We start from the raw sequence: 17,954 nt of genomic DNA, 5'->3' as shown, positions 1-17,954 counted from the left end.
ATTAATATGCCAAGTATTGTTATTGTTATTTTAATCTTATAAGGCGCAACTCTTTGTTGACCAACCCCACCCTAAATGCGGTGGTGCAAATGGCTGTTCCACCACCTCAATAGGTCGACCAAAAGGATGCATTAAAGAACAAGAAGAGGAATGCAATAAGACTGATAGCAAAGGTAAGTGTTCCCAGTGTCCGTCAGAATCTCACTGGTACAGGCTCCTATTGTTCATCAACTTTGGTGCTCTTGAGCACCGGCGGTGGAGCTTGCTCAGTCCTAAACTCACGATTAATCCCACGTCGCACAGGATAATGTACCCCCCTCCCAGGGAGCACGTTCGATCTAGCCTGTCCAATCTCACAACACCCTAAACTAACACCGTTGGTATTATAGCAAAGTACACCCTAATTTACACAGTCCATCTCTGGCTATTCTGACTTCTCCTTTGGTGCACTATTCCTCAGCCGAAGGCACAAATTGTACCTGGTGACTCCAGTCACAGAGGGGTCAACAACAAACAGCGGCTCTTTAATGGCTTGGATTTCTGGAGGGACCGCTGCATTTGGCGCGTCATCATTCTCTGCATCCGTTTGGGTCCACTTTAATTTTGCGTCGCTGAAGGGGATGAACTGAGGTACCTTCTCACATTCAGTGTCCCCCACCCCATCCCTCACCCACTGATCATTGGGTAAGGGTATCCTGCGACAATGGCTGGCATGAATCCAGTTATTTCGGCCGGCAACTTTCACAGCGGTTCGAGTTGCCAGGAGGCTCCAAACTATTCCGCTGGAAATTCTTCACCACTACGTAATCGCCAGGCCGAATGTCATGTCTAGGCCTCTCTGGTATGGGTGGAAGGGTCTTGCGCACCTGTTAGTAAATAGAACGCAAATTTTCAGTTAACTGGCAAAGATAGTCTGTTAATAATGGATACTCAATAACGGAAAATCTACGAGGACGCAGGACACCCCAGACATTTGCCGGGCGTCCAAACACGACCTCGTAGGGTGACAATCCTGTTCTAGAATTTGCTGCTGTTCTTGTCGACAAAAGAGCTAATGGTAAGGCAACTGCCCACTGTAACCCTGTTGTCTCCTGAATCTTTGCTAACTTCAGTTGAGAGTACCATTGTACTTCTCAACCAAACCTGCAGATTGTGGGTGGTTTGCAGCATGGGATTTCTGTTTTAAGTGTAAACCGTCACAAATTACCTGCATGACTTTGGCATTAAAATTACTTCCGTTATCACTCCAGATCAAAAGGGGCAAGCCAAAACGAGGAAAGAACTCCTTCAGGAGTACCTTTGCAGTCGCTATGGCTGTATTGTCTTTAGTTGGGTAAGCCTCAACCTATTTACTGAATGCACAAACAACCACCAACACGTACTTCAGATTATTGACCCTGTCCAATTCGATGTAATCTAACTGAAGGACCTCAAAAGGAAAAGTAGGAGGTGCAAAGTTACCAGGTGGTATAGGGGTACCTTTCCGAGGATTGTACATCGTACACACCATGCAATACTTCACTAAATGTGCAGCAGTTTTGGAGTGTTATCATTCTGCCATACATTGGTCTAACAACTTGGAAATACCCTTAGCACTGATATGGGCTTGGCCATGGGCCATTGTGACTACAGGAAGAACATATGCATCTGGCAACATCCATCTTTGCTTCTCTGACTTGTCAATCCAACATCCCTCATCGTTCAATTGTGCTGTACTTTCTTGCCACTGCTGCTATTTCCTCCACTGTGGCCTCACTCTGCATTTCCTTCACATTCTCAAGTGGATCTTCTAACCCTGTGACGTCTGGCACCCACCTAGTGGGACCTGCTACGAACATTATTTTCATCCTAGTCCAGGCTGTTTCCTTAGCTGTCTGACCTGCAAAAGCATTTCCTTTACCTCCATCGTCAGTAACTTTCCTATGGGCGCTACACTTCACTATTGCCAATTTCTTAGGGAGTGTCAAAGCGGACAGAAGCCTATATATAAGATGACCGTGCTGAATCTTTGTCCCATGGGAAGTAAGAAACCCTCTCTCTTCCCAGATTCGCCTGAAATTATGGGCGACTCCAAAGGCGTACTGGCTGTCAGTATAAATATTGACAACCAGTCCCTCACTCAATTCGCAGGCTTGTATTAGGGCAACGAGCTCTGCAGCTTGGGCCGACTGATAGGGAACTCGTGATGTCTCAACTACCGTACGCAGCGTAGTAATAGCACATGCAGCAGTTGTAGTGTCATCTGGTAATTTAAAGCAAGAGCCATCGACATATAATTCCCCTTGGGAGGTCAGATAAGGGAACATCAGTCAAGTCTACCCGTCCTTTCGTCTCTTCTTCCATCTGGAAGATACAATCATGTTTGTCAATCTCTTTATTCTCAGAAGAAAGGGGTAGTAACGTGGCAGGATTCAGTGTGGCACATCGGTTGATCGTAATATGTTTGGCGAACAGAGTTAACTCATAACCTGTCAGACGTGCACTGCTGAGGTGCTGTGTCTCTGTCTTATTCAAAAGTGTATCTACAGCATGGGGTACCATGACTGTAAGATCAGTATCAAGTACGAGTCCAGCCGATTGCCTTATTGAGACAGCCACGGCCGCGACTGCTCTTAAGACACCTCGGAGGCCTTGTGCGATTGAATCGAGCACGGCAGAGAAGTAAGCACACGGCGGTTGCTTATCTCCAAAATGTTTGTGTTAAGATAGAAAGCGCGCAGCCAGCCATCTCATGGACGTACATCACAAACTGCTTAGTATAGTCAGGGGTGCAAGTGCAGGAGCTGAACAAAGCACAGTTTTCAATTGCTCAAAAGACTGCTGACATTCAAGCGTCCAGGGCAGGGGTTCATGCACATCCTTTAGTGCTAAAGCAAGCAGGGGTTTGATTAACAACAAATAGCTATGTATCCACTGCCTGCAATAGGAAGTGATACCTATGAAAGCGCACACTTATTTAGGAGTTTGCGGAGTCGGCATTTTAACAATGATGTACTGATGTGCTCAGGGGTCAATCTCCTACCCTCCATCGACAGTAGGTAACCTAAGTAGGTGACCTCCTGCCGACAATACTGAAATTTGGAAAGGGATACTTTATGGCCATGTTGAGCTAAATGTAAGAGCAATTTAACTGTACTGTCTCTGCAACCTTGTTCTGTATCCGAAGCGATGGGCAAGTCATCGACATACTGAAGCAATACATTACCTGTAGGGAGTGACAAGGAATCCAGATGACCTTTCAATGCCTGACTATAGATAATCGGGCTCTCTGTATAGCCTTGAGGAGTGCGACAGAATCTAAAACTTCTACCAGCTAGGGTAAACCCAAACTGATACCTGCTGTCAGGATGAATGGAAATACTGAAGAACGCGTTTTTCAAGTCAATGACAGAAAAGTATGTAGCAGAAGAAGGAATCATTGTCAAAAGAGTCGTAATGTCAGGGACCACCGGAAACTGGGGAATCACTATTTTATTAACTTCCCGCAAGTCAATCACAAAGCGATAAACATCTGCATGATCATCAGAGGAACCTGAAGGTGTTCGTTTGAGAATGGGAAGAATAGGGCTATTACAAACATTAGCAGTCGTCTCCTCAAACACTCCTTTCTCAATCAAGTCCTGTATAATGTGCAATGAAGCTCGCTCACCTGCCTGCGGTATTTTATACTGAGCGATGCCATGTAAAATAGCATTGTCTTTAACTCGGATAGAAACTGGGGGTATCTGTAACAATCCCAAATCTGTGTCACCTGTCGCCCAAAGAGTGGGTGGAACATTTTTAAACTACGCAGGAAGAGGCGCATCTTTGGACAGACACTGCGTAGCGCACACATCTGGACCCATTGTCATGTAAACACCCGCCGGGGAGCAGTAAATCTTAGCATGTAATTTCTTCAACAAGACAAGCCCATCAAATTCTCTCCACAATTAGACATCAACAAGAAAGGCGAATCCACAGTGAAAGGACCAATAGTCAACGCAAGGGGTTTTGAAATGGGGCTCACAACTGATACACCAGAAAAATCTACCGAAACATTATTATGACCAGACAGAGCCACCCCAGGGACCAAGGAACGAGAAATAGAACCATTTGTTGCACCTGTATCCACCAAGAACTCCTTAGTCGAACCATGCACATCTGCACTAATGCACGGACCACATTGATCTACAGGTATCGAAACTGGTCGTTCACTCTGTCCCTGGCTGTCCTAACTGTCACCTCATCCGTATCATAATCATCACGATAATACTGTCCTCCCCGAGGGTCACAGCATTCCGAGCCCTGTCCTGGCCACCCTCTCTGCGACCCCGTCCACGAGAACCTCATTCTCTCCGGACCGCCACCTTCTGCAAAAGCACAGGACCCTCGCTACGCCTGTGTCCCTCCTCTTTACAATACGCGCACTGATGCGGCCCTAAAGGCGTGGTATTTGTAGGCCTGCTAGTGCATTTAAGCTGTCGGGTCGAACCACCACGTCCTCTACCATTCCCTCTAGAAGCCTGCTATAACAACACTTTCGTCTTCAAATCCTTGGGCTTCTTCTCCGTTTCTCCTTATCCTCATTTTCCCTGTGTTCATAATACTGCGCCATATTCAAAATTCCAGATACTCTCGAAAGCCGGTAACCGGGTTGCAATCTCAGGAAGTAAATTGGAAACAATTCAATTAAAAAACAATCGGACGCCACCTTCGATCGACAAATCCTGTCCACTACAGTCTAGAAACACACCTCTAAACCGAGTGAAAAAAATCAGACACACTCATCTTTCTTCTGACGACAAGTCAATAACTTATCCCAATCAACCTTTCTCGGTGGAATATGGGAATGCATATACGTGATAATGCGGCCTGGCAAAGCAAGTATCTCTGTATTAGGCTTCTCACCAGGCTTCCTCTCCTGATCCCATACTTTAATTTGATCCCAGGTACCACCCAATCCCGCAGCATGATCCTGCGTGTGTACTTGTCTACAAATATCAACCGGAACTAGTAAACCAAAGAACATTTCAATATCAGCAAGTGTCATCACTGTAGAAGAGGCAGCTTCAGTCAATTCTTTATAATAAGCAGTTGGATTCTTCCTTGGATCAGGTAATGGAGTCTTAAGAGGCAAGACTTCACTCCTTTTCCACGGAGCATAAACCCATTTTTCTTGGGAACGGGCCGCTGCCCCTGGTCTAGTAACAACATTATGCTGATCCCTAAGCTCTGGTATTTCAGGATGATAGATAGGATGAACCTCCCGAATCGGAAAACAGATATCTGGGTGGAGCTCTTCTCAAGCAGTCTACCCCGATAAGCAACCAAAGTCGCAACATTACCAAAGACTTGACCAGGCGCTAGATTAGTAACATAAACATGATCCTTAATATTATATAGAATTTGCGGTGCTGCATTGTTGAAACACTGCTCCCAAAGACCGATCAAAGAAGCAGACATATGCTTAAGGGCATGCTGTTGTACAAAAGGCACAATCTTCCATCACACTCCACACATCTTCCACACCATAAATGGGGTTTCGGGCCCACTGCGCAGCCTGATTAGCCACTACCTTTTTCTCTGCATCTCCCATCGCCGATCGCACATACGGACCCATTCGCTCCTTGAACCTTGTCCAGTCTCTCTCCTCAAATCCTCGTACTGGTGTCCCACTACTCTGTGATGTCGGGGAATGGAAGAACACAGTGGGAGTGACAACAGAGGGTAGTAGGCACTAACGTAGCTGCTGGCTGTGTCGCGGGTGTAAGAGCTGGCGAAAGAGACGCCAAAGCAATAGGTGTTGGAGGAGTACTAACAGCCACAGTTGCCACAAACCGCGAGGACAAAGAGAGGACAGGAGGTGCCGTGGCCAAGGCAGTTCGATCTTTAGGAACAGAAGCAGAGACAGAAGAACAGGGTAGCTGGGCCTGTGAGGGGTGAGCGGGATATATCCTCTACTGGGCATATGGGGGTGGGGGTCGAGTATTTAACAATTATTCAACAAAGGTATCATTCTCTTCTTGGGTCACATAAGATTTATCAGTATTCAATCGAAATCTCCTATCTTCACGCTTAATTCCTATCTCTTGTTACTCTCTATCATGTGCTACACCCTTCCGAGTCAATGTTTGCATTCTCCCCTTTCGGGCCTCTTTCTCTGCTTTCATTCGCCTCTGTTTAGCCTCCTTTTGCCACGTTCGAAGAGAGTCAAACAGACTGCCTACTTCTTTTCGCAAACGACTTCTCCTGTAAAAACCCAATTTTTTGTTCATCAAAAGTGCCCGTCAACGGCCACTGCAACTCGGCAATGTCCCTCGTACATTTGTGCCATGGCGTACTAAACATAATAGGGCCAAGGCCATGTTTCACATACATATCAAAGTTCGGAGTGCCTTCTGGAGGCGCTGGATGACTTTCTTCCAATCGAGCATTTGCAGAGCAACAACGACAACAAGAAACCAAAAACCTACTAAATCCTTTTCGAAAGTGCGCCAAATTCGTTATGTTGCAAACACTTCATACCAAAATCGGTCCTCAGACCATGCCAAATACAAACCAAAATGGTACCATATCTACAAAGAACCAAAACAAACTTACCTGGTGCACATAGGTCAAACGAATGTATTCTCCACTGCTGACTCTTAGGACCAAGCAGTTAGATCCAAGTGTTTCGCCGTTCAGGACCCCAGTCTGGATGACCGCTGGGCGAGGCACAGTCTGGCGGAACAGAAGGGGCAGCTGCGAGTTCAGAAACTCTCTCGGGCAGGGATCCCTGCTCCGTCTGCCCAACAAGACCGAGGCCTCGACCTTCCCACCCGGCCTCAGGAGGGGATGGGCCACTCGCCCGTTGGGGTGCCTGTTCGGGCGCCAACTGAAGGAGGTGACCCGATTAGGGCCACCCGGGTCACTCGCGATCACCTCTCAGCCTTCCTTACAAATCAAGTCGGTCAGACAGTAGAGAATACAAACCAAAAGGATATGTTTATTCAGATACACTCGAGCGGAGCCCCGTCTGCCAAGTCACTTAGGGGTGCTGCAGAGAGGACTGACATCAGAAAACATGGTGATACATTATGTACAATTCAGAACCATAGAAGGCACACCCAGACTGGAAATTTCCAGATGGAGGCAGCTACACAAAGGAGGTACAGAAGGATAAGTTTCGATCCTGAGACCGGGCACACACTATCTCTATGCCAAGGTTGTTCTGTCTGTGCCCATCACTAAACTAGTGGGAGCAGGCCTCTATCTAGTGAGAAAGGTATGCGCTAATAAGAACAGTGTATTCATTAGTACAGTACGGCTCAACCTTGGAGGAAATGAAAATTACCAAAGCTGCTTCTTGCTGAGGCAGAGAGATGATTAGTTTCGCTCATGGATCAAAATGGTGGGCAAACATAAAATGGTGCCGCAAATGCTAACTTATGCATAACAATATGTAAACAACACAGCAAATTTGTATTCCAACACTCTCTTCCAAGCAGTTGAAAGTGGTTCCTCCTGGACTGGGTGAGTTGTCGATACGCAGCTTGGTCCTGTGTGGTCAAGGCAGCAATGAGGTCTGCCTCTGGTCAAAAGCCTAGGGAAGCAGGGGGCGTGGCTTGGGCAGCCAACATGGCAGACTGGTTCTTGGCCGGCTCAGTCCAGCCCGCCGTACATCAGTCGACAATCCTGACATCCCGGTACTCCTGAAGCTGTAATTGCAGTTGCTGAGGCGCTTTACCCAGTTCCCTCCTGTTTGGTGAAGCTGGGGGCCAGGGAGTCGCGATGGAGCTGCAGTCCCGCCGTAACCAGGGAGAGGCCTCGTGGTGGGAAGAAGGCCCCGGGAGTGGCGAGCTGTGTCCCGGCTGCAGGCTAAGGGCGGACGGGAGAGCCCGGTCTGGCCGACAAGTGCGCGCGGCGGCGGAGTGAAGATTGGCCCTGCGGGGGGGCTTGGCCTCCGCTTGAGCTGCAGCACACTGTGAGAGGGGATTGGAGTGTTCCGGCGGCTGGGTCGGGCCGCGGCGGTAAGGAGGCGCATATGTGGAGGGAGAGGTGGCTGCTCCTGGGCCTTTGTGACACTCACGGCGCTGGAGGGAGGAGGCGGCCGGTGACTGGGGCAGCTGGCCTCCTGGTGGCAGTGTCCCATAGCTCGGGTGAAGCGGGGGGCTCGGCGGCGCAGTCGGGCCCCGTGGGGACAGCCGGGGGCCTAGTGGACTGCTTCGCTCTTGGTCCTGGTTCTGTGTTCCAACCCCCCCCCTTCCGTATGCGGTACAGATAGGGATCGGCGGCTGGATCGGGCCGCGTGAGGGGACCAATGACATTTTTGACATACCGGCATATGTGGCGGCGGAGTGGTCCTGTGGTGGGAGGCTTGCCCCCCGCACGAGCTGTGGAGCCCTGAGGGAGAGTGTCCGGGGGTTCCGGCAGCCGGACCGGGCCGCGGCGGTGAGGAGGACCGTCTGCGACGGGCGAGGCGGCAGATCCTGGGCCTTTGTGGGGTCTGAGGCACTTGAGAGTGGAGGCGGCTGGCGACAGGAGCGGTGGAACTGCCGGTCGCAGTGCCCCATAACTGTGGTGCAGCGGGGGGTCCGGTGGCGCAGTCGGGCCACGTGGGGGCGGCCGGGGGCCTGGTGGGCTGCCTCGCCCATGATTCCGGGTCGATAGGGGTGGTTGGACCCCGGTTTCTTCCTCTCTTCCCCCCCCCCCCACCCCCGCCCTGTTGACGGTACAGACGGGGATCGGCGGCCGGATCGGGCCGCATGGGGAGATCTGCCGCAATCGAGACTGGCGCCTTAGGGCCCTTCCCTTGGACGTGCTGGGGTCTGTGAACTGTGTGGGGGCGCGCCCCCGATCTGGATTGAGTCGTAGGAGACAGGGTCGGGCTGCTGGGGGAGCCAGTCGCTGTCTGTGTAAAGAACAGTGGGTGGTGTGAGGGGGTGAGTTCCATCCGTTGACTGATCGCTGCAGGGGCGTTGTCCCCCGCACCTAGGGTGCTCGGAGGGTCGGGGGTCGACTCCGGGGTCGACCAGGGCGGGATCGGCGGCTGGATCGGGCTGCGGGATCTACTCTCCTCTGGGGTTATACATCGGGCGGGCGGGGGTGGGCCAGTCGTAGTAGCGCACGGCCTCAACATGACCAGAGACAATGGTAGCAGTGGCCAGGCAGGGGCCTATAGATAAATTTACGGGCCCGGGGGAGGTGGCGGGAGCCTCTGGGGGCCAACCAGGAGCGGGGCCGGACAATGCAGCCCTGATGGCCGCCATTACCCAATCCAGAGACATGCTGGATGCGAAAATAGGGGTAGTCGGAGAGGACGTCATGCTGTTGCGGCCGGATCTCCGCAATGCGGTGTCCCGAATTACGGAGGCTGAGACGTGCATTTCTGGGGTGGAAGATGATGTGGCGGAGTTGAAACGAAAGGTAGCAGCGCTGGAGACCGTCCAAAAGGGCCTTACGCTCCGAGCAGAAGATGCGGAAGGACGGGCCCGACGTAACAATCTCCGATTTGTTGGCTTTCTGGAGGGCTGTGAAGAAGGAAACATGGAACGCTTTCTTACGACCTGGCTGGAGGGTTGGCTCCCCCCTGCCGCGATGTCCAGATGTTTTGTGGTGAAGCGGGCTCATCGGGCTCTCTTGCAGAAGCCTCCGGTGGGGCTTCGCCCCCGGCCTGTCATCGTCAAATTCTTGAATTATTTGGACAGAGATGCTATCCTGAAGCAGGCCAGGGCCAAAGAACCCCTAACGTTCCATAATTCTCGAATCTTGATATTCCCCGATTATACGTGACAGGTCCAGCAGCAACGTCAGTCATTTATGGCCGCCAAGGCCCGGCTGTGAGAGCTTAAACTTCCCTACGCCCTGCTCTTTCCGGCCCGTCTCCGAGTGGTCTTTCGATCCCATACACACTTTTTTGATACTCCGGAGGAGGTGTTTAGATGGACGGACGAAACGGTGCGGGTGAGGCCTCACACGCCACCGGACCGGGAATCGGACTCGTCTTTGGGGGATGCGGTACGAGGGGGCCCTCGGGGCCGGCGGCAGAAAGGGAACAGACGATCGAGGTCCAGGCGGCGCTCGCGGTCTGGTGGTGCCATCGGTCGAGGGGGGCCGGCCCCTGGGGGACAGACATTGGATCCTTAGCGGAGGACACAGGTGCTGCGCTGAAAAACGTCAACCACGGATAACTGGGATGTCCTGTACTGGGCTTGATCTACCGTCGGCTGTGAGCTGGTGGGAACCCTGCCCGGAGGCTATGGGCTGTGAACTGGGGATCCATTGGTTGGGTTGGTCCACATCCCCCCATTGGGGGGTGGGGGACCGCCTCGCCGCGACAGATACTTCAAGGGTTTTTTTGAGGTATGGGGTGGGGGGTTTGTTGGGGAAGGGTTGTTGCTGGTTACAGGTCGCACGTCCATTACAGGTCCACTGCAGGTTGTACACAGGCCTCCGAAGCTCCATGATAGTTTGGAATAGTGCTGCAGCCCCTTATGGTTGAGATGTCTGATGGGGGGCAGGGGACACAGGGGGATCTCTGTATCCTGAGTTGGAACATGCGAGGGGTTCTGGACAAGATTAAGCAGGGGGGCATACTCTATCACGCGAAGCGGGTGAAGGCAGATATTCTTCTCCCTCATGGGCACAAAGGCCCTGTGCCTGCAGCCATATGGGTTCCACCAGGTTTTTCATGCTGGCTTTCTGCGAGGGTCCCGGGGCGTGGCTATCCTGATACACCGTAGGGTCTCTTATACGCACGAGCAGCAGTGTATTGATGGGCAGGGTTGTTACCTGTTTATCCGGGGTAGGGTTGGGGAGGATCCGTTGATTTTAGGCAGTGTGTATGCCTCTCCCCCGTTGCAGTGGAATTTAATTGAGCGGCTACAATCTTTGTGGGTCAACATGCCAGATGTAATGTCTGTGGTGGGTGGGGACTGGAATGATGTTATGAACACAAGTATGGACAGGACAGGGGGTGTGGTGGGTCGTAGGGGAGATCTCCCATCTAAACTGCACTCTCTGGTGACAGGGCTGGACAGGGTGGACACCTGGCAGCGGGCCCATGGCGCAGCTCGGGAGTATACCTACGTATTGGCAGTTCATCACTCATTCTCTAGATTGGACGATGGCTGGGAGGGTGGTGGCGGCGACGAGTTTCCCCCGGGGGCTCTCGGATCACTCGCCAGTGCTCATAAAACTAGAGTCAGGCAGGGGAAGGCGGCCGTTTCGATGGCGCCTGGCGGTATGGAATCTCCAGAAGGCGGAATATGCAGCACATATGGGCGATGCCACAGCTCAGTACCGGACGGCGAATGTGGGATCCGTCCCTAGTGCGGCCATATTGTGGGAGGCGTTGAAGCCCACGCTGCGCGCGGTAGACATCTCTTGGTGCGCAGCGGCTCGCCGGAAGTATAGGGAGAAGCTGACCCGCGCTGAGGCAAACATAGAGATACTCGAGCAACAGAACCGAGAGTCCGGGAGTGCGACGGTTGCTGTGGGCTCAACAGGAGTGCGCAGCTCTGCTGATGGATGAGGCAAGGCAGGTTTGGCTGGCAACACGCAGCAGAATGTATCAATGGGGGGGATAAATCGAGCAAGATGCTGCACCGCCTTTGCCAGGGCACTTTTCACGCTCAAGCCCTGCCGGGTATCTTAGACTTCGCGGGGACCCCGATTACCGATCCCCCATTCACTGCAGAAAGTTTTGCTACATACTTTGCGGACCTTTATGCCCCCCGGGAGTGTCTGTCGGCCGATAGGGTTGAGAAATTTATTACAGATCTGCCCCCCAGGGCACTATCGGACGAGCAGCGGGATAAGCTGGAGGCCCCATTGTCAGATGAAGAACTAGGCGTGGCCATGGGGGAACTTAACCCAGGGAAAGCTCCCGGACCGAACGGGTTTTCGAGCGAGTTTTTCCGTTGGTACCGCAAGCAATTAGCCCCACATTATCGCGCGGTAGTGGAGAAGGCCCCACATTATCGCGCGGTAGTGGAGAAGGCCCGGGACAGTGGCTTGCTTCCTCCAGACTGGAGACACGCAGAAGTGGTGGTGTTCCATAAGCCCGGGTGCCCCCCCGGAACAACATGCCTCTTATCGCCCCATATCTCTTTTAAATGTGGAGGCCAAGGTCCTGGCGAAGGCACTGGCCAATCGTCTGTTGCATCATATCACGTCACTCGTGCACCCTGATCAGGCGGGGTTCATGCCTCAGCGGGCCACCCGGCACAATATTCGAAGGGCGCAGGTGGTGATTCCGGCAATCCAGCGGTTGGGGGAGCCGGCGGCAATACTGTTGGCGGATATGGACAGAGCGTTTGATTAGTTGAGTTGGGTTTACCTGTTTGCTCTGCTTCCTAGACTCAACTTGGGACCATGTTTTCTCTCTTACGTGAAACACCTCTATACGGGGTTGATGGCGTCGGTGCGGGTAGCGGGTGCCACCTCCTCCACCTTTGCTATTCAGAGGGGAACGCGGCAGGGATGCCCCCTTTCGTCGTATCGGTTTGCTCTCGCCATGGAGCCCTTGGCGGCCTGGGTGCGAGTAGACGCCCAGGTACGCAGAAGCGAATGGGCCACGGGTCTGTCTGATAGAATAGCGTTATATATGCCGATGATGTTCTCTTTTTCCTGACGGCACTTGACAAGACGGGCCGCGGCTTCTGCAGATAATGCGGATCTTTGGGGAAACATCGGGCTTATATATGAATCCCCGCAAATCCACACTGTGGGTGATGGGAGACCGGACGGGGGTGGGCTCGTGGGCGACCGAGGTCCAGGCAGCGGCAGGCGGCCTGAAATATCTGGGGGTGGTACTGTCGGATGTACCGGCAGTGGCCTGGGAGCGTAATTTGACACCGGTGTGGGATCGCGTTCGAGCGGACCTTAAGTCCTGATCCCGCATGCCCTTGACACTGTTTGGTCGATCTGCAATCTTCTAGATGGTGGCGCTCCCTCGACTAAGCTGCACAATCATCCATACCCGATTTCGCCCAGATGGTTCAGGTTGGTGAACTCTCTATTGGGACAGTTTCTGTGGGGAGAGGGGACGGTGCGAGTGGCCATACGAACATGTTTCTTATCCACCTATAGCGGGGGACTGGCATCCCCGGATATCCTCTCGTATTATCAGGCCTCGCACCTGCTGATCCTTAACGAGTGGTGGTATGGAGAGAGGGGAGACCCGGCGGACGCCCTGGAACGTTATCTCATGGGAAATCACACACTGCATACAATTTTATACTCGGCGCGGTTGCGGAGTGCGCTGCCTCCAGCTACGCAGGCGGTGTTCATGGTTTGGAAGCGGGCGCTGCGGCGCATGGGCTGGTGGAACGTCCTAACCCGGGAGACTCCTTTGTGGGACAACGGGCAATTGCCCCAACTGGCGTCCCTTCCAGGGTTTCGGGGATGGGATGCCATAGGTATATCCACCCTGGGAAATGTTTTGAGGGGCACAACACTGAAGTCATTTCGGGATCTCCAGGAGGAGTTCCATATGCCTCAGGCTCAATTTTATCGTTATTTACAGCTGCGCCATGCATGGTCTCCTAGCCTGCAGGGTCTGGAGTCCATACCGGACTTTAGCCCTGTGGAAGCGAAAGTTTTTATGGGGGACTTACTAGACAAAAAGATTTCGCGTATTTATCGGTCTCTGGTCATACACTGCTCCCCTACACTACAGAAACTGCGGGGGGGCTGGGAGGCAGATGTGGATGGGCTGGAGGAGGAGGATTGGGCGGAGGCTCTGGCACCCCACGGGGGGCGGCCATAACAATACGCTTATGGCTAGTCCAATTCAAATACCTACATCTGGTTTATTTCATCAGTACACGATTGTGGCGGGCGGGGATGATCGCCTCCCCGGAGTGTCTTCCCTGTGGATGGGCAGAGGGCACGTTTATACACAGTTTTGCATTGCACATCTTTAGACCGTTTCTGGAGGGGGGTCTTCGCTTGTCTTTCAGAGGTTCTGGGGTGGAAGCTTATCCGCACACCAAAGTTGGCGCTACTGCATGTTATGGAGGGGGTGGGGGGAAATACCTATAAACGACACCTCCTACTTCTAGGCCTGATTTTGGCGAAACGATATATTGCCAAGGCCTGGAAGGCGACGAGGGCTCCCTCCGTGGCGGCCTGGAAAAACGGCCTAGACTTCTGCATGGGCCTGGAGCAGCCCATTTTTGTGGCCAGGGGGTGTCCATGCAAGCACTATAAAATATGGAAGAGATGGGCGGAGTATCGGGGCCTCTGGCTGGAACCTCCGGTAACGGTGGAACCTTTGATCTCGGTTTAAGACCGGGGTTCAACATAGGGGGAGGGGAGAGTAGGAGCACACGGGGAGGCGAGCCTGGGTTAGGACCAGTGGATCATTTCCTTGCTACAGCAGATGGGTGGGTATGGACCAGTGCGACCTCTGGGGGGGTGGGGGTATGGGCGTAGGGAGTTGGGGGTGTTGGGCAATGTCGTCAAATGCTACTATGTTTTGGATTGTGGTTTATGGGGGGGGGGGGGGGGGGGGGTGGAGAAAAAGTCGTTTGCTTGTACTGCTTGTCCTTGGTATGATTTTGCAGATGACTCTGGAGTGCAGAGCTCTGCGGAATATATGCTAATTGACCAATAAAATACATTTAAAAAAAAAAAGCCTAGGGAAGCAGTCAAGTTGCTTCATGGAGTTGTAGTGCAGCAGCGGCTATCATGTCTGATAAGGCACACTTCCAGTCTGCATCTCTCAGTTGCAGTCACTTGGGCACATAGTGTCAAGTACTTTGAGGGAGAGGCTGAATTCCAGGGGTGTTGTCCGCTCGGGCACACATTTGGGCAAGAGCCACAGGGCTAGCTATGATATAAATCCTTTGGGGGCAAGTGCCGAAGGCTTACACAGATTTCTGATTCAGCGTGCAGACAGTTCAGGCACATTTGCAGCAAGTACAACAGCTTGGGATGTTAGTGCTAGGTTTTGGGTTAGCGGACAGATGCCTAACTTCACACGAACGGGCCAGTAAGCCTCCACTCCGGTGACGCAGGTTATACATAGCTGCCAAGGTTTCAGATCACTTATATGTGACATTTTCCTAATTTCAGTGTAATTATGGGTGACAGCCTGCTGGGAGTACCTGCCACTCCAGCTTATAGTAATGGTTCATTAACAGTGCTTGGTATAATGCTTTACTCAATTGTTCAGTGCGGTGATGTGGACCACCACACTGAAATGCTTTAGTCAAATGCCCGATGCGTGGTACGTGACAGGGCTGCAGATAAAGAGGTTTGGTCATATCTATGGACTCACAAAAAATGGTAGCTGCCACCACCCCAAAACCCACGACAGGGACAGTTGTCTACTACCAGTAAATAAGGGCATGATTTCTGCACACCGCCAGCTCAAGTAATCTCACTCATATTAAACGGACAGGCCTAGCCATCTGCATACAAACTGGATTTGCGGCAAGCTATGGCTAAATATCAGATACTTGCAATTGGGCAATCGCAGCAAGGGAACACAACTGTACATCATGCAGAGAACATTCCCGGCCCAACAAATAGCCTTTTATCTGACAACCCATAAGGTGCATCAGAGCACTGACTGGGGTATGAAAAGCTATGGCAATGCTGCAGTGCAATGTAACAGAGGCTATCAGTTTGGAAATCAGTATAGAAAATGTACTCATATTTTCAGGTACTACTCAACATAACATATCAATGATTACTACAAATCTATGTAACAGTTTCCAAACTTTAGGAAAAAACAATATTTCCAGTACGTTTGCTTTCGCAGAATCCACTGCAGTGAACAGTAAGAAGCCCATTTGAAGACTTAGGAATCTCAGCTGCTCACATCTGACTTTGCAGAAAAGGAAGCAGACAGAGGGAGGGCGTGTGGCTAAACATCCTCAATGAAAACTCAAACAATTTGTATGATTTAAGAGGAAAAAAATACATTATAATTCAATATACAAAAAAAGCAGGAATTTCTGATTTATTTCTTTAGCGTTGACAAATAAAAAGATTGCTACTATAAAATAGCAACAACTAAAATGTTTGAAAGCAGACTTGTATCCTTTACTAAAACAAGTTTAAGGAAACTACTGGAAGGCAACAAGTTCAGTTGGTCATGATGAACATCATTAAAAGATTTTTGAAACAATCCATTTGTTTTTTCTCATATTGGTAAAGTAAACAATGCACTCTACAACACATTATCTGTTTACAATACAATACACAAGTGAGCAAACCTGGGTGTCATACTCCTCTGTTTTTTTTTCTGATGCACTGTGAGCTCCAAACTAGTGGGAAAAAATGAAAAAAAAGAAATCGATTAACATCTACAGACTGGTCATTCCCATTCTGTAAATACATTCATCTGATCATGTGTTCTTTACAGTGTAAACGTCCATTGTCCCCATAACACCTATTAAAAATCAAACATTTGAAAACATTTCATTGGAAATGTGTATGTAACATTAAATAAAGAGGTTCAACATTATAACATGCAAGGAGCATCTACATTTTTGCTTGGAAATTTAGGCCAATTTTACATGACCTACTTTAAAATCAGTAGAAATAATTTGCTGCTTCTTACTCTAGTCATACTCATATTATATCACTTAATGTCTCTTTCAGTGATCCATGTAATACCCTGAGAAAGGCAAAGGTTTTCTACTCCAACCTTTAATTAGTGGAAGAAAATTCCTTTTTAGGTCTCGCCTAGCGTTGCAGCGCATGCGCTGCTCGCTCGGCGAGATATATTGTGAATGAGGAGTTTGAGAAGGGGGCTTGAAGCCCCGCCCCTCATTTCCATTGGCTGGCGTCACTGTTTATGGTAAATGGTGGCCTGCCATTGGAAATGAGGGTTTTTGGTGGACGCCCTTTTGCCTCCGATCCGGACTGGTCCGCCTGCTTTGTTGCTGTCGCAAAGCACTTTCTTATCTTTATGGGGCCATGTGTTTCTAATTAGAAACACATGGCCCCACAAAGACAAGAGATCGATTTTTTATTTATTTTTTGTTAAGGAGCTTGGGGAAGGGGGTAGGGGGCAAAGCGGGAGACATGTAGCAGAGCGGACTATGCCGGGAGGGACAGAACCTCACAATTCCAGATTCTAAACTTTTCAAGGCGCTCCAAGAAATTGTGTGCTGTGTCTGAGCTTTATTTGCATTTCTATGTCTATTTGCACGTGCCGCCCGCCCCTTCGCAACATGTCTGGTTCTCCCGCACCCCTCTGCCTCCCTCCCCAGCGTCCCTGCCCCACACTCCTCTTTCCCTTCTCCCTTCCTAAGCTTTCCCGGCAGCTGCTCCGGGAACCAGAGTGTCAGTGAGCAGAAAAAAAGATCGGGAAAACACCTGTTTCCAACATGAAAAGGTGGAAAAACAGCCCAGCGCAGACTTCAAGCCCCTTTTTCACTTCCACCCCTCCCACAACTTGTAAAATAAAGCAATAAAAACTGAGTATCATTTTACAAAAGATTGCTTGCGCTTTGTACACATGAAGCTTTTATCCCTTACCAGAACAGGCTCTCATTTTAGAGTTATTTTGTAGAGCAGGAAAGGTGTCCAGGAAAGTGCGCTGGGACATACTTGCAAGGCATTTACTACTAAACAATGACCGGCGGGCGCAAGGCTTCACTCATCTAGGCGCTAAGTAGACAGAGACAATCGGACAGGGGTGTCCGTATACACAAGCACACATACTTGTGTGGGCACACTCTGCACTCTGTGTGCCCCTGTGTGGTGTGAGACATGTGTAACTATGTTTGCACGTGTAAAAATAGTGGACCCAAGAGGGACTGTGCTGGGAAGTTCTTGAAGGGCATTAACTGAGCTTAATGATCGGCGGGCGCAAGGCTTCACTTACCTAGGCGCTAAGTAGACAGAGGCAATCTGACAGGGGTGTCCGTATACACAAGCACACATATTTGTGTGGGCACACTCTCCACTCTGTGTGCCCCTGTGTGGTGTGCGACATGTGTAACTATGTTTGCACGTGTAAAAATAGTGTAAAA

The 17,954-nt window shown here is 50.9% G+C and overlaps 1 protein-coding gene across 1 annotated transcript in view; it reads right to left on the bottom strand.

Moving 5' to 3' along the window:
- CLPTM1L (CLPTM1 like) overlaps positions 1-17,954 on the bottom strand; it is a 1,829,238-nt gene that overhangs the window by 583,910 nt on the left and 1,227,374 nt on the right. Inside the window, exon 11 of the mRNA XM_085606118.1 lies at positions 16,188-16,238. Within this exon, the coding sequence (XP_085462244.1) occupies positions 16,188-16,238 (51 nt within the window). The remainder of the gene's footprint in view (positions 1-16,187; positions 16,239-17,954) is intronic.

This window comes from Triturus cristatus, chromosome 5_1 (assembly GCF_964204655.1).
Source record: "Triturus cristatus chromosome 5_1, aTriCri1.1, whole genome shotgun sequence".
In the NCBI taxonomy this organism is placed as follows: Eukaryota; Metazoa; Chordata; class Amphibia; order Caudata; family Salamandridae; genus Triturus; species Triturus cristatus.
The sequence above is the reverse complement of the archived record's forward strand: the minus strand, read 5'-3'. Positions and strand labels throughout refer to the sequence as shown.